Here is a 17,356-nt window from a genome sequence, read left to right on the forward strand (position 1 = left end):
TATTAGTAGGATTAGAACTTTAAATGAAGAATGACATACCACCAGGCACAATTCATTATCATGTCCTCTGATGAAAAAATGATTCACTGACTGGAAATTTCACCATTTTTTGTCTTTAAATCAAATCAGTCAATCAATAAATTTCTCAAAGGAAGGATCAGCTGGACAAACTAACGAACCTAACAGTGAACACAAAACACACAGAGCTGTGATGATTAATCGGTTAATTAATCGACTATTTAATTAATCTGCATGTGTTATGATAATCAATTTATCATTTTGAGTCATTTTTTTTAAATAGAAAAGTGAAAATTCTCTTATTTCAGCTCCTTAAATGTGAATAAACTGAATGCTTTAGAGTTGTGGATGAAACAAAACATTTGAGGACATCATTTTGGACTTTGTGGGTTAAGCAGTAATAAAATTACATTATTTTTATTTTTATTTTAACTCAAGTTGACGTCCTCAAATGTCTTGTTTTGTCCACAACCTGAAAATGTTCAGTTTACTCACCTAAAATTGTTAGAAAAACAGAAAATATCTACATTTAAGAACCTGAAATCAGAGAAATTATACTTTATTTCTTCAAAGAAATTACTCAAAATGATTTATCAACTGTCAAAGTAGTTGCCCTTTAATTTAATAGTTGATTAATAATTGATTAACCATTGCAGCTCTATTTTATTTGTTGATATGTTTTTTTGTACAATGTGAAACTGCAAAGTAACTGTAACTGTCAAAGGGGAGTAAAAAGTACAATATTTTAGGGCCACAACTGATGATTATTTTCATCATCGATTTATCTGTTGATTATTTTCTTGATTAATTTGAAATAACTAACTTTAATTGATCAACTATCAAAATAGCTGGCGATTAATTTAATAATGGATTATTAATTGAGTAATCTATTAATTGTTGGAGCTCTAAAAATCTTAACCTATTTTCCTCAAACATTTTTCTTTTTTGAAAAAAATCGTGCTTCAGTTCTGGTTCTGTGATTTGGATATTGCACTCGGCCATATCGCGGTTTTACCTCGATTAATTGTGCAGCCCTGATATAATTACTGGGCCAGAATGTAAATGAAACGCACATTAAAGTTTCTTCCACCTCAGTATGTGTTAATCTAATTTATTTTGCCATGCAGCGTGTGGTGTTCTCTGCAGACTGAGCAGCAGCTGAGTCGCTGTTCCTCCTGACATCAGCAGAGGGAAACGTTGGACTCCTTTTTCTCTCCACCTCAGACAATAAAAACAAGGCGAAGCCCGCACACACACACACGGCAGCAGCGGCAGCAGCAGCATCTCCTCCATTCAAAGCCCGGCACCGAGCTCCGTCTGCGGAGGGGGAAGAGCTCTCACACGGCCGGGAGGAGTATGGACACATGGCCGCCGAGCTGGGACTAGAGATGTAGGCGCAGAGATGCAGACCAGCTACATCTCTCGTTTGCTCCTGGTGGTGTGGACCTGCGCGCTTTGGGAGGCGCTGGCCAAATCTCTTCCAGATCAAGGAGCACTGGGTAAGCTCAGCTCGCCATACGGGGGATGCAGCACAATGAGGAGATGGGAGTGGTTGCTTTTTTATGGCTTTTGTCGACAAACCGTCGATCTGCGCTGCGCTGCGCTCTCACATCATCCAGGCAGGGAGGAGATGGGTTTTAGAGGATGATTTTCTTCTTGTATCCGCGTTAAAATGTCAGTTTGATGGTGAAGATCGGTTAATATCCAGGAGGAGATGTGACACACAGGGCCAGGCTCGTGTTATTGTGCTCTGGTACAGTACAGATGTGTGGTTAGAGAAGCTGCTGATGGAACCAGGCCTTAAAGAGAGTCTGCTGCTGTAACATCAGGCCTGACCTGCTGTAAACCAACCGGGCCTGCATGTGTTATTTCATGCACAATAATGACAGAGAGAGCAGGAGGCCTCGGGTCCACAATTTAACTGTCACTCACTAACACAACACACACATCTGTGTCTTAAAAACGCCCAGAATCCATCTGCATGACTGAAAAACAACGCTTTGTGTGGAATAATGAAGCAGCAGCAGCTTTAAAAACACCATTGTTTATATTATGTTGTGCATTTTGAAGGACATTATGTAATTACCTTGCATTATGCATGCTTCAGCTTCAAGCTATTTTAGGCTGCATGGATGGTTGCAGACTGAGGGGGGGATTGTAACTAAGTACATTTACTCAAGTACTTGTACTTTAATGTTTTATGCTGGTTTGTAGTTGCACTGCACAACATGTCAAAGGTGAATATTGTACTTTTTACTCTACTACACTAATTCAACAGCTATAGTTACTTTGCAGGTGAATATTTTAGAGCTGCAACAAAGATTAATCAATTAATAATCAATTATTAAATTATTCACCAACTATTTTGATAGTCGATTAATCACTTTGAGTAATTTTTTAAAGACAAAAAGTCAAAATTTTCTGATTTCAGCTGCTTACATTTGAATATTTCTTGTTTTTCTGTCAATTTTCTGGCAGTAACAATATTTTTGGGTTGTGGACAAAACAAGGCGTTTTATGACATTTATCAAGAAAATAATCAATAGATAAATCAATGATGAAAATAATCATTAGTTGCAGCCCTACAATATTATACTTTTTACTCCACTACATTTTTTCGACAGTTACAGTTGCTTTGCAGGTTAACATTTTACAAACAAACAAACAAAACATACCAACAAAAAAAAGTACAGTTACAATAATAAATTGATAACTATTTTGATAGTCAATTAATCACTTTCAGTCATTTTTTAAAGAAAAAAAGTCAAAATTCTCTGATTTCAGCTTCTTAAATATGAATATTTTCTGTTTTTCTGACAATTTTCTGACAGTAAACTGAATATCTTTGATTTGTGACATTTGAGGACATCACCATGGACTCGGAATCAACATTTTTGACCATTTTGAGACATTTTCTGAAACAAACAAAATCATTTAATCGAGAAAATAATCGACATATCAATCAACAGTGAAAATAATCATTATTTGCAGCCCTGGTGGAAAGTAACTAAGTAAATTAACTTAAGTACTGTGGCCTACTTAAGTAAAATTTTCACTCTCTGTTACTTTCTACTTCTGCTCCACCACATCTCTGAGAGAATTATTGTACTTTAGTTACTTTGTAAATTAAGATCAATAATGCAAAACATAATAAACAAACAAGTAAACTTTATTGTTCCCTGGGGTGATCAATAAAGTTCAAAGTTTAAATTAAATACTGTTGTGCTGCAGAAATGTCCTGTCATATTCTACAGGCTTAAAAAAATCTGTTGTTCAAATAATCACATAGATATATTTTCAAAAATCATTCAGCCCTGATATAAAGTCATTAAAATGAGATCCACCCTGAGCAGCTGCAACAGTAACAGTGTTGTTAGTTTTGGTACGAATACTTCCACTTTTGATACTTAAACTACTTTATGCTGCTAATACTTCTAATAATATAAAAATATAATATAAATAATAATAAATAATATGGTATAATAATAATAATATATAGTGCCAGCCTTGTGATGGTAATGGAGTATTTCTATATTGTGGTGTATTGTTCCTTTACTTAAGTAAATGATTGTAATCCTTCCTCCTCCTCCGCTGGCTACAGAGCCTCTAAACTGAACCTAATTTGAATTAAATTGTAATCGATTTCGCTCCCCAGCTGCTGCTTGACTGATTAAATTGTCAATTAATTGATACCTCAGGTGTGTTTTGGAACAGCTCAGCACTTCTCCCGACCCGCACTTATTCACAAGAAGCAATTAACCGTCTAAAGAAATCTGCACGGCGACGGGATGTGGAGGAGGAAGTTTTAGAGTTTTAGAGCTGATAAATGGATTAGTCAGGCGTAAGAAAATCAATCTGCAGCTGTTCTGATAATCAATAAATAACAGATTTTTATTAAACCAGCAGCACATGCTAACATTTCAGGACTGTCAGAGGTGAATAATTGTTGATTTTCACAGTGTGTCTTTGATAATAATCTGAATTTTGGGGGTTTACTTTTACAATTAAAATAATCCTCAGATTATCATATTCTAGTAGGAAAAGGTATTTTAACAGTTGATTATATTTTATGTTTTATTGTTTGATAATAATGTTTGAGTAGATGGCTGCTGACAGGCCCCCAGTTTGGAGAAGCAGCAGGATTACTGGTGCAGGAAGCTAACCACACCTAAAAAAATCAATATGCTATTGAGTGTGCACTGTATTTAGAATATTTTCATCACTTAACCTTGCCATCAGACAGCCTTATTTGATGGGAAACTGCCATCACATAAGCCAGAGATCGGTCTCTCCAAACCAACCAAACTCCATAGAAGAAATCAGTAATTCTACCTCGCAGAACACAGGTGTTCCTGGTGTGCCGCTGCCTCAAGAGGTTAGTTTGTTTGTGTTAATGTGTGATTTCTGTGTTTTTACATGATAGTTTGGATTCACCAATATCACAGAATAACACAAACAAACTAACAGTTTGAGGCAGAAGAATGCCAGCAACTTATGTGTTGTGTGAGGTAAAATTGCTGATTTTTCGTATGGAGTTTGGTTGGTTTGGTGAGAGCCATATTTGACTTTTGTAAAGGCAGTTTCTCAGCAGAATTGGCTCTCTGGTGGCAATTTAAAGCAGTGAAAATATTCTAAATATAGCATACACTTAAACTGATGTTGATTTTTTTTGGTTTAACTTTTTTTTTTAACGTTGTCCACAGCAGTACATCACACAGCCTCTGTGCTGGTATTCCTCTCTGCTTCTCCAAACTGAGGCCATGCACAGAGCTAGAAGTGCCACAAAATCTCAGTTTTATCCCTCGAACAGTCTGAATTTAAGCTGTATGGACGTGTCCTGGCCTAAAGAAGTGGTTTCAGTGAGTTTTAGGAGGGTTTCCGCTCCGCTGAATCTCAGTTGCACTCATATTGAAGCCTTTGGAGTGAGTGAAGATTCCCAGACCCTTGATGTGACACTGTGACTCTCAGTGTTTCTGTCAATAGAGCCGCTTCAAGCTACAGATGGAGGAAATCCTCTCCACACTCACACAAGGGAGCCTTTATTGGACCAATTATGGTAATGGCTGACAACGTTTACACACACTCACAATGGATATGGACACACAAACATACACACACACACACACACACACACACACGCACATATACATACATGCGTATTAATGTGGGTGCAGCCATTAGCAAGGCTGTCACTCGAGGCCTGGAGGGTTTTACAGGACGACAGCTCGTGGTGCTACAGGGAGCTGAGCTGAGCCGACTGAGGAAGCAACAACAAGCCAGCCAGCTTTTGGAGAGTCAGCGTGTAACCATGGAAACATCCCCAGCGTGACCCACATCCACACCGTCCAAGAGGCAAGATGAGAAACAAAATGTTCTGGGGCTGAAAAACATCCGAGGATGAAGGGCAGGAAGAGCCACACGATGGATTTTGTGATGGGTGTGTCTGTGATGATGACTACAAACATCATCATCATCATCATCATCATAATCCACCACAACAGGAAATGATTCGTCTGCACCAGGAGTTCTGGAAGAAAGTGTGATGCAGAAACTGGTGCTGAACTGTTTTCTTAATCCTGCTGCCGTTTGATTTCTCCTGCAAACATTGTGACCGTTCACTCCCACACAATAACAGAGTTTGAATGATTTTCTGTCTGTCCCGCAGGGAATACACTGTATTTTTCTGTCGTTTTAATAAATAGACGCATACATGTCGGAAATTATGTATAAAAATGACTTTCAGTGCACAAGTGATTGTTAAATCTTTGCAGACACATAACTAGCTAACACAGCTACGTTCATCCTCTTGTTCATGACCACCGATTTTTTAACTGATTTAAATGTGGAAACCAGTGGAGATCATCAAAATTTTGTAGGACTTGACTTGCGTGATTCTCACCACAGTAACTTGGGATTTGTCATGACTCAGTCAAATATGGATCAACAGACATGACACTCACATTTTTAGATTCAGTGTGCCTTACACTTTCCAAGGATATTACATCCATCCTGAATAAATCCGCAAATCTGATTTAAAAAAAAAGGCGCTCCCTATAATGTCAGAACTTGCCTGAGAATTATCACGTTTTTAAATTTTCTTCAGTATCACAGTAACCCAGTTATAGTTGTCCGCACATTCATGAGAACCCTGGAAACAGGAAGTACTGATGGTTAATTCGGCATGCTTTTAATGGTGCCAGTTTGACAGAATGTAATAAATAATATAGGCTAAAAAAATGTAAGGCATGAACCATAATGTAATGAAGGTCATTTTAGACCTGATCATTACACTGTTGCATGATAATGTCGACCTTGTACGACAGCCGGAGGTGACTTGATGAATTGAGTCATACTCAGAGTTAATTACTGCTTTAATATTACAGTATAATCTGACGACACGAGACTCATAAACCACTTTTGATTGAGTGGAATAAGAAATCTGATAGAACTGCAATAATTAATGTTTACAGCGGACGATTTCCCTGAAGAAAATGTTTAGTTTGTTCATTATCATGTTGAAATGAATAGTACTTACAGATAATTAACTAAATGAGACGAAGTTGAACTGAGTTTAGCTTCTTGTCTTAATCATTGATTTCCAGCTTCAGCTTTATTTTTGTCCCTGGAGGGCAGCTGGTCATGCAGCAGAGCACAAATAGAAAACAACACGAGTGTTTCCAGTGTGAATTTCCTGGAAAGAAAAGAAAAGCTCCAAGCAAATATTGATTCATCTATTATTGGAAACTAAACTTGTCCATGTACTGTGTGATGAATTGTAGCTTGTAGACAAATTTCACATTTGTGGATGTTCAGATGACCTGCAGCAGAAAGACGAAGTAATACTGACTCCATTTTCACTATAATTAATACCAAATACAGAGAAGTTTTCCAGGAAGCTTCCTTGGATTTGCATGAAGTTACAGGAAAATTAAAGTATTATTTCATTTGATCAATTTGATCAATATTAAAAGGAATCACTGCTCACAGCCCATTCAGTTAACAGTGATATAAAACATAAATAGATTCTCAAAATTATTTTTATTAATTTTTTTGTTCTTGAGGCAAATTAGTCTCAAGCTCTTAAGCTTGTTTCCATTTTATGAAAGAAAAAATGCGACACAGATAAATCATAGCCAAAAGGCCTGCAACTGATGATCACTGTCATTACTGATTAACTGCTGTTGTAACAGATTATCTGATTATTTCTATGATTTACTGATGAGTCATTCAGTCAACAGAATGTCAGAAAATAAAGAAAAATTACAGTTTCCTCAAGCCCAAGTTGAATTATTCCAATTTGTTGTATTTTCATCAACAGTAGTAGCAAATATTGACATTTAAGAATCTATATCCAGATATTTTGGCATTAAAAAATCAATCATTTCAGCTGTATGGTAAATTATAGGACCACTCTCTCTCATTGTGTTCTTTCAGAGGTGCAAATCAAAGTCCAGGTGTTCGACAACAGCGACCTGTCACCGTTGGCAGACGCTCAGGTGGAAGTCCACGGCAATCAGACCGTCTTGGCGTCGAGCCGGGCCGGCAGGGACGGCGTCCTGAGAGTCAGCTTCCTTTACCGCACAGGAACATGGGTCATCATCACAGCCTCCAAACAGGACTACGTCACCAACTCCGTGCCCTGGCACTCCAGCCGCATCCCCCGTAAGTCACAGACGAGGAAAACTGCACTTTATTAAGCATGAAGAGCACTTTCACAGTCCTGCGTCAACTCTATCGAGACATAAAATCTGACTTTTACGGCATTAAAAGTGTTAAAATTCAGTTACAGAAGTACCTGTCAGGAGACGTTAAACTAAAGGTCCAGTCGGCACCAACAGACCTGCAGCAAACACCGTCGCTGCTGCAGCTCATCATCTCACAACTGTTGATTTTAGCAAAGAATTAATTAACTTAAATCATTTTAATTAGATTGTGCTGCTTATTCTGGTCCAGGTCACATGAATTTAATTAATTATATCATTAGTAATTATTGTTATATACTGCTGGGAACTGCTGAAAAAACAAGACCCGACTGGTTTTACATCTGACACCAGACAAGTTGACTTTACTTAAAAAAAAAATAAGGCATTAAAGAGTTTGTGTAACTGATAACAGAGAGAGAAACTTATTTGATCTAAATTCTAATAGACTGTAAGTAACAATTTAAGTTCAATTCAATAAAAGCCAAATTATTTGTGCTGTAAGTCCACTTTGTGCCGGGCTATTCTGCTCAGTATTTTAAGTTAGAGTGACTGAGCAGAGGCAGCTGAAAAGAAAAAAAACATCAGTCTGTAAAACATACAGTTCATCATGTTTGAACGTAAAACTAATGAACCAGTTAGCATCTCTAAACACAATGTTTTCTGTAGTTTAATCTTTTATAAATTGCGATATCAGTTAAAATAATGGCAATTAGATTCTTTTTTAAACAGTTCAGCCCTAGTGAAAGTAATTTACACTTTCATTTATAGTAACAATTTAAATGTGATGGTAAAGGCTTAAAGAGTCTGGGAATTTTTGCTGTAATTACCTTGAAAAGTGTTTGAATTTTATTTTGTATGAACCCTGTCGGTGCAGAAACCTGCTCTCAGCATTGTTGTTACACCTGGAAATCTGCTGCGGTAACTTTAATTTCTCTTCTGTCTTTTTTCTGTTTTGTTTTTTTGTTTGCAGTGTATGCTTCAGTCAGCCTGTACCTCCTGGTCCAGAGGCCAGGAACACTCATTCTGTACGATGACGTCCTGCAGGTGCTGTCTGGGTCACCAGGTAAAGGAAACAACAGTTTTCCTGGAGATATTTCATGATAAACCACGCGCGCTCACTTATTCTGTTGAATTTATGAAGGATTATGAACTTCCTCCAAGGAGCTGAGTCACTGTTCATCATTACAGTGTTTAAAAATGATGAATCACATCAAGGAACGGGATTCGGACCTGTTAGATGGCGACGGTTTTATTTTGGGGAAAGTGAGTTTGACCCGTCAACAGTGATTCTGTCATCACCTCTTAAATTAGTGTGTCTCCAGCAGAGAGTGAAGACAGATTCACACCCGTCTCCTCCTCTCCCATCCCAAGTCTATTCAGGCCTCCGTAGATTTCTTAACATTCATATGACCCTGTGTTATTTGCTGCTGCTGCTGCTGCTATCACCATAGCAACAGCTGCAGCAGAGTACTTTGGTATAGTTTCTACAAAAACAGCTCAGTCGTCGCCGCCTCCTCGTCAAACGCTGAAACACCAGCACAGTATGTTTACACCTTTTAAGAGATATTAGGACAGGATGCACGAGGCGTTTGTGGGAATTCGCTGACTGGAGGTGCGACTGTTTGTTTTCAGGAGCTCGTAACCAGCCGCTGGTGCAGCTCCAGAGGAAGTCCCTCCAGCTGCCGTCCAACTCCAACTACACGGCGCTGTCCGCCGCGCTGACCACCGCCAGGACTCAGTACGAGATCGGAGGGTTCCCGTTTCTCCTGGGCCAAGAGACCAACAGCTCAGGTCGGTGTCAGAGATCGATGTCCAGAATGAATGATGAAAGCATCAGTTTTCTCCCCACAGTGTAACTTTCTCTCCATTAAACTACAAGAGCATCAGTGTTGGACCTTTTCAACCAGATACGCTCTGGTTCTTGAACTGGTTCCAGTGAACCAGTCTGCGTTTCCACCATTTTTGAGTGGAACCATTGTAATCAAGGATGTCAGAGGAAGGCGCTGCATAATGAACAACGACCTGTTCACTTTAGTTCTCTAGGAAAACTTGCTATTTTTTGGTTCCAGCTGGGAAACAACTTGTCAGGTTCAGAACGGTTTGAAATTAGGTGGTTGAACTTGACCAGGCCGGTTCCTTGTTGGTGGAAAAGGCCTCATGGAAGCAAGGTTTAGGGCAGCAACTAACGATTATTTTCATCTTTGATTAATCTGTCTATGATTTTCTCGATTAATCAATTAGGACTTTGGTTGATAAAATATCAGAAAATAGTGAAAAATATTGAGCCCAACCCAAAGATATTCAGTTTACTGTCAGAGGAGCAAAGAAATCAGAAAATATTCACATTTGAGAAGCTGATATCAGAGAATTTGGACTTATTTTCTTAATAAAAATAACTCAAACCAGTTAATCGATTATCAAAATAGTTGATTAATCATTGCAGCTCTAGCAAGGTAACACATCCAGTGGAAAGACTGAAACCACAGAAGTGGAGGCTGATACAGTGGCCTCAGTTCAGTTTATCTTCAAATTGTCTTAAAGAGGTGTTGATTCAACTGTATGATAATTATGGAGGATTTAGTTTGTAGTGCTGTTGAACTGTATGACATTACACAGAAAAGTGTTTCTGTTATTTAGCCTGTCCTTGTTGATATAAATAATAGAAATACCTGACTTGATTATATCAGGCTGCATTTTATGCATATTTCTAATATTTTTTGATTGAGCATTTTATTTAACATCATAGTGTGATTCTGTCTATAATCAGAGTCAGTTACATAAAAAGTGTCAGAAATCTCAATTTTCTGCTCACAAAAGAGTAAAATACAAAATAGAAATGGTGAATGGGCTGCATTTATAGCACTTCTCTGGTCTACCGACCACTCGAAGCTCTTTACACTGCATGTCAACATTCACCCACTCACACACACATTCATACTCTGTTGGCAGAGGCTGCTGTACACGGTGTCAACCTGCTCATCAGGAGCCACATAGTGTTTTCTGTTTCCACTCACACACTGATGGAACAAATGTCAAGAGCAATTTGGGGTTCAGTGTTTTGCCCAAGGACACTTCTGATTAGTTCTTGCTCTGCCTCCTGAGACTCAGCTGCTCAGGAGTGAGTGTCAGCGAGTGTTTGATGAAATACTGAAGAGAGGAGTGATGTCAGACAGAGGATGGAGGAGATATGACAGGACACAAGTGTTGAAGCTCATTGATTTTTTTCTCTCTTCAGGTGCAGAAACAGGATGGACAGACCTGACAGCTCTGGCCGTGGTCAGCATCCAGCTCTTCGACAAAGACGGCAGCGCGATCCAGGTCTCCGATCCGATCCACATCTCTGTGCCGCTGCCGTCCGACACACGCAACAGGATGGCCACAAGCGTCCCCGCTTGGCTGTATCAGCCTAAGACGGGTAAGGGAAACACGGCGATCATTATCTGATTTTCTACGATTCGATTGTCTTGTGAGTGTATTCTGCCTCCGTTTAAACTGAATGCATCATGTAATGACGGAAATAAATATTTCTGCAGGTCTGTGGGTCAGGAATGGAACAGGGTACATCAAAAAGGACGGCCAGCAGTTTGTGTGGAACGTCGTGGTTCCTCAGATGGGATACTGGTTGGCTGCCTTCCCTTCGTCTTCAGGTACTGTAACTCATCTCACCCTCTGCTCTGCTGCTTGTGCTGTTTCTCATCTTCAGTGTTGCTGCTGTGCAAGCAGATGCTCCTGTTTGTCTCATGAGAAAAACAGTGTAGTGCTCTGAGTGGTGCTGAAGGCCAGGTGTTGTTGCATAAGACAGCATATTGAAATTGGTACATGGAGAGATTTTATTTGGTACTTTTCTTTATTTTTCTTATTGTTAACTAATGCCATGAAAATACAAAAAAAGGATAAATTGATCCTAACAAGTATTTTGTGTCTTAAAGCCTTATATATTATCTTCCTCTGTGCCACAGTACTCCATTGTTATCCAAAAAATATTGAAAAGCAGTGAAAGCACATTTAACACAGTCCCACAAACTCTGTCCTGCTGCGCCAAATTCTCACTAGAACACCAAATTTAGATTAATCCACAGCTTAAAATAGTCCCCAACAGATGCATTTTTCCCCTAGTCTGACTAACATTTGTTAAAAACCCCAGTGACCAGCTGCTTTTAAAAAACTAAACTATATATTTAGGGTTGACTGAACCCCAGTGTGTTTGTGCGGGTTTATTATTATGGCGTGGCTCAAATTGCTGTGAGCTGGAATGAGCTACAAACATGAAATATGAACCAAAAACTGATGTGCAAATGCCTCCCAAGAAATATAATCTGAACCGGCCTGATGGTGCTGCTGTAGTTAAGGCCCAAAAGTGCAATTTTGGAAAGGCCATGTGCCTCACACCTAAAGTCTGATTGATCTGAAATTGGACACACAATCAGTGTGCTCTGTGAAAAATCCTCCAGGACAATAAAAGTGTGTGAGCTTTCTTTTTTTAATTTGCATGAACTGGAAAAACAGAAAACTGACTGTTGTTTTGATTTTTGGGTCTCAGATACATGTTTCCTCAGGTAGTGGGTGGCCATAACTCATTGACGATTTGTCCAGTCATCATAAAACATGGTAGATACCTTCAGGCCATGTTTTGGAATGGGTTTTCATTTTGAGCCTGACCTGTAGGGGGCATCACAAATACCACCAATCTGTGGCCTCTCACAACTCAAGAGTACTGACTGAACTCACAAGAGATCCTGCACCATCTTCTGAACATGCACAGTGACTTTAGTTAAAATCTGATCATCGGGGGGGGCAGATGGCAGATTGTGATTGGTCTGACTTCTTCTTTAAACGGTGCAACAAGTGCAAAGGGGCTTGAATTCAATAATTGCTGCTTATGGCTTATTTCTAAAGATTGGCTGACGGACAGGGTAGGGAAGTTCAAAAGTCTTGGGAGAAAGTCTAACACAAAGTTTGGGTTTTTTTGTTTTTGTGCAGGATTGGGTCTGTCTCATCCAGGCTTGAGGGACATCACCACCTACCACACCCTGTTCCTGCTCTCCATCCTGGGCTCGCTGGCCCTGCTGGTGCTCATCCTGCTCTGTGTGCTGCTCTACTACTGCAGGTGTGGGGAGCGTAGACGCAGGTCTCAGCTTTAGGTTTCTATTAATAGCAAAAATTGCGACAGTGATTTCTGTGAGAATTGCAAACAACTCTCTGTGTGAATGTGGGTTTAATTTTAGACTCTCAGTAGATTAGACTCTTCTTGTAAGCTCCAGGCAGATAACAGATGTTTCTTTCATCTCTGACCCTCTGTGTCTGTTTACCTTTCAGACGAAAGTGTTTAAAACCTCGCCGACAGCAAGGGAAACCCCACTCGTCCAATCTAAACGGCGCTAAGAGAGACCAGGGTACCTCCACCTCACGCCTGAATCTGATCTGTGGAGGCCATGTGGAGTCTGGACCCTCTAACGAAAAATCTGAAATGTCCCCATCTCGAGACTACCAGAGTTCAAGAGAGGACTTAACCAAACATGTTCCAGCTCACATGCTACGACATGCAAAGGGAAAAAATAATTCAGGTCCACAGCGGGGTGAAAGCTTCCCCATGAAGGTCACACGTGCCACAGAGACCAACAACCTGGACAACCCTTTGCTGCACGAAGACTACAACCGGAGCTACAGCCCAATGGAGGGCAAAGAGTCTGAATACCACCGACACCACAATGCCAACGACAATCGAGGATACTCCTCTGATCCTCCGTCCCCACCTCGCTTCCAAGGCTACGTGCCGAGTCAGTCCGACAAACCTCCTGAATACTCAGCAGCAGCTGCAGACCCACTCGCCAGACCGACTTCCCTCAATACCCAACCGGGTCAGATCATCTTCTGCAGCTCCATTGACCAGATGAAGGAGAACATGTACCGCAGCATGGTGCCAACCCTTGTCATCCCAGCGCACTACATGCGCCTGCCCTCTGAGTTTTCTGGTAAAGATGGCAAAGACCCGAAGGATCAAGACAAAGATGGTGCACAAATGGGTGGAGGCCAGCAGCATCATCACCACCACCTGCAGAAACAAGGCCAACAGCAGCAGCAGCAAGGTGGTTCCCAAGGTGACGACTCAGAGGAGCCGAGCTGGGCGTCAGACTCCTCCGGTGGACCTGTGACCATCCCCGTGCTCTTCAACGACTCCACCATGGCTCAGATGAACGGGGAACTGCAGGCTTTGACGGAGAAGAAGCTCCTGGAGCTGGGTGTCAAACAGCACCCGAGGGCATGGTTCATCTCCCTGGATGGACGCGCCAACGCTCATGTGCGCCACTCCTACATAGATGTCGGGAATGACCTCAGCGGTGGTGGAGGCGGCGGTGGTGGATTCTTAGGTGGTTCCAGCAGCTCTGCCCGAGACATCAACCTCGAACCACCTCTGGAGTCCCAGGAACGCAAGTCAGCGGCCAACCGGAAGGGAAAAGATGAGCGCTGGGGGACAGGAGGACGAAAGGGCCATGGTGTCAGCGGTGGCGGGAAGAGTTACTCCAAGCTGGCCTACCCCGACCACAGCGAGCCCAGCAGCAGCGAGGGACGCCCAGTCTCCCCCGAGGAGAACTCCCTCACCCCTCTTCTCGACGAAGGTCCGTCCTCCCGAGGGTCCACCATCCCCAGGAGAGGCCGCAGCCGAGTGAACAGCAGCCGCAGCAGCAACAGCGAGAACCGCCGCGACTCCATGACAAGCCCCGAGGACGACCCCGACGACAAAGAAGAGAACAAGAAGAGCCCGTGGCAGAAGATCGAAGACAGGCCTCTGATGGTCTTCCACCCAAGGAAGTGAGCTTTGTGAACTAACTGCACACTGGACCTTTTAACAATCCTTTGAAAAGGGGGAATCTTTCCACATCGAACATGGAAGAAGAAGAGCGATGTTTTCACCGAGAGAGAGATCACAATAAGCACAACCATGCTTCACTGGTCCATTTTCAGGTTGTTGTTGACCTTTGTGTTCCTGGTGAGGTGCTTTTGCACTTTCTGATCACTCTCGTAGTCTCACTGTCAGTCAGTCTTACTGGTTCCCACTGAGATGATTTATTGTATACTGAAACCTATCCAGTTTAATTGTGAATTCTGTCACCTATCACATCATTGAAACATCGTCTGAGCCATTGCATATACTGACTGTGGAAATAGCCATTTTATAGAGCAAAATATAAGATGAAAGCACTTACTAATCATTTGATAATTGATTGATACTTACCAGGTATTTGGAAGTGGATTTTTTATGGGTTGATGGATGTTTAGGTGAGTTAGATTTCCTTAATGGACTTGTGCTACACAAAGGCTGATATTGATGGTAGAAAATGTGTTTCCTTGACTACTCCCCTGCCCTAAACTGTAACTAGATAAGTTTTCTTTGAAGGAAACGACTTCCCAAAGCTTGAATATGTAGGAGTTTTTCTTGAGCCCCTGTGAACGGATAATGCAATCTCTAAAGTCCAACGTGCGACTTGCATTTTGCTCCTTCAGGGATGTACTTGATTTCCTCTTCCTCCTGTACTGTGTTCATGTGTTCAGATTACTTATTCAGATAGTAATGATTTGAAATGTTGAGCATCATCTTTGTGTCATCCTTTCTGTCACTGATTTATCGCGGTGATCTTACAATTCTGCCAAAATTTTACATTTTTGCCTTTCTCCTCTCCCGATGTTGAGAGTTTTTCGGCCGACTTCTTTGCGATTTGTGTAAATAGATTCCCAGACATTTGAAAGACCATTTGGTATAGAAAGGTTGCATGCATACAACATGAATGTATGAAATAAACCGAAGGCACCAAAAGCCCCCCACAGTTCTTTGGGCTCCTGCATAGACAACCCCCTAATTGCCAAGAAACGTGGGTAAGTCTAGACAGACACGGCTGAGCAAAAACATCACTTTACTTGAAGACTTACCTGTTTAGTATTCTACTGAGATCTGCCGGGGTTGTTTGTAGACAGGACCTGTACCACTTCTCTCCTGTAAGTGCCTTCTTTCACATAGGATCGAGTGATAGGCATGCAGGTCCCTTTTCAACATGCAGTTAGTCGTCACCCAAACTAAGGGCCCGTTTACACCTGCTATTAACATGAGTCCTGGATGATCCAATCACACGTAGACAGCTGCAAGTACAGGTGTGAATGCACCTAACACACATTGAACGCATTGAGATCCAGTCTCTCAGACCACCTCCAAATGTGGCCAGAGGACTGAATCAGATTGAAGAACCGCTAACTCAACTGGCGTCCTGTAAGTCAATGCAAAACTAAGACTAAGACTTAGATGTTATTATCCCCAAAAGGAAATTCATTTGCACACCCTCCCTTAAAAAAACTGCACAGTTTTGAAAGTTGCTGAGCAACGGGAAACACGTCAAACTTTCCAAATAGAGTAAACAATAACCAATATAGGTTACTTCTTCGTCTACTACTACTTCGTCCATGCAGAAAGTTCCCAGAACGCTGTTGACAACAATTACTTAATCATTCGTGCCTTCTTGTAAATCTGGCATTAAATACAGTAAAGTGACCAATTTAGGCTCCTTTTTTAATTTAAAAAGTTCCCGGACTTCCATAAAAATTGCGCATTTTTGTGAGTTTTTGTCAGGAGAAACTTTATAAAGTTTGTGAAAAGCTGTCTGTGACAAATTCTTAATCGTTTGTGCATTTGTGTAAATTTGGAAAATGTTATACATTTATTTATTTAAGTTATTTATGTAACAGACATTGTGTCCGTTTGTCCCAGTGTATTGGCCACTACCATTCCTAGACTTCCTTACAAAATTGGGCAATTTTTGAGTTTGGAGAAACTTCATAAACTTTGTGAAATGCTGTTTATGACAAATTCTAATTATTTGGGCCTTCTTGTAAGTTTATCAAATGTTATACATTAAAAGTTTTTAACTTTCTTTTTGTAAAAATGTTTTTCGCATCAGTTCGTCTTTGCGAATGAAAATGAAGTAGCTACGTGTTGATTTGCGTGTAGAGCAAGGAAGTGAATCCGATCCGTCGTCGTGCTCGGTGTAAACCAACACATCATCTCTGTCCAGCTGTGATCGGATCACCCAACACGCATGTTAATACCAGGTGTGAACAGGCTCCACGCTGTCGAGCTCGGCAGGCACTAACTAATAAGCACACTGCATTGTGGTAACAACGACACGCGTCACTCTGGGGAGCATGCCTGCCAAAACTGACAACTTTTCTTGTGGCTATTACGTCCTTGAATATCTTACTTTCTTGTATCTATCCTCTTTTTTCACCAAACTTGTAAATGGTATGATGAACTATATGAGATTTTATGTGTATACGATGTGCATGTAACATGTAGAATAGGGTGTTTTTAATGAAATCTTTTTTGAACTGATCCAGGACGTTTGGCACTAAATGTGATGCACTGAGACGCATTGAGTTGTGTTGCCAAATGAACTTGGTTATTATATGAAGATACACTGACTTTTCTCCCTTAATCCAGTTCTAACAAAATTCACTTCCGGTCGTAAATGTTTACAACAATAACATACTGACCAACACGCTCCCGCTGTTACTAGCATCACCACTGCCTACGACGCATCAACAACTGTGAACTTGATTACGTCATCTCGCAGATTCCGGTTTAGAAAACT

General features: G+C 40.8%; 1 protein-coding gene across 2 annotated transcripts; it reads left to right on the forward strand.

Annotated features, from left to right (window-relative positions):
* Window positions 1–1,261: 1,261 nt before the first annotated feature.
* fam171a2b (family with sequence similarity 171 member A2b) lies at window positions 1,262–14,932 on the forward strand. Of its 2 annotated transcripts, none has more exons than XM_084741669.1 (8): window positions 1,262–1,517; window positions 7,453–7,680; window positions 8,692–8,784; window positions 9,354–9,512; window positions 10,957–11,136; window positions 11,255–11,368; window positions 12,702–12,849; window positions 13,038–14,932. In XM_084741669.1, the coding sequence occupies exons 1-8, from the start codon at window positions 1,421–1,423 to the stop codon at window positions 14,533–14,535; spliced, it is 2,517 nt and encodes an 838-aa protein (XP_084597795.1). In that variant the 5' UTR covers window positions 1,262–1,420; the 3' UTR covers window positions 14,536–14,932. The 2 variants fall into 2 exon arrangements, with proteins under 2 accessions (XP_084597795.1, XP_084597796.1); XM_084741670.1 differs by having other exon boundaries at window positions 12,702–12,828.
* The last annotated feature ends 2,424 nt before the right edge of the window (window positions 14,933–17,356 follow it).

The sequence above is a fragment of the Lutjanus erythropterus genome, chromosome 17 (assembly GCF_056507025.1).
Source record: "Lutjanus erythropterus isolate fLutEry1 chromosome 17, fLutEry1.hap2, whole genome shotgun sequence".
In the NCBI taxonomy this organism is placed as follows: domain Eukaryota; kingdom Metazoa; phylum Chordata; class Actinopteri; order Lutjaniformes; family Lutjanidae; genus Lutjanus; species Lutjanus erythropterus.

Coding starts and splice junctions, on each gene's coding strand:
- fam171a2b (XM_084741669.1), top strand. CDS start 1,421: ATGCAGACCAGCTACATCTCTCGTTTGCTCCTGGTGGTGTGGACCTGC. Junction 9,513..10,956: donor CCAAGAGACCAACAGCTCAG/GTCGGTGTCAGA, acceptor TTCTCTCTTCAG/GTGCAGAAACAGGATGGACA. Junction 11,137..11,254: donor GCTGTATCAGCCTAAGACGG/GTAAGGGAAACA, acceptor ATATTTCTGCAG/GTCTGTGGGTCAGGAATGGA.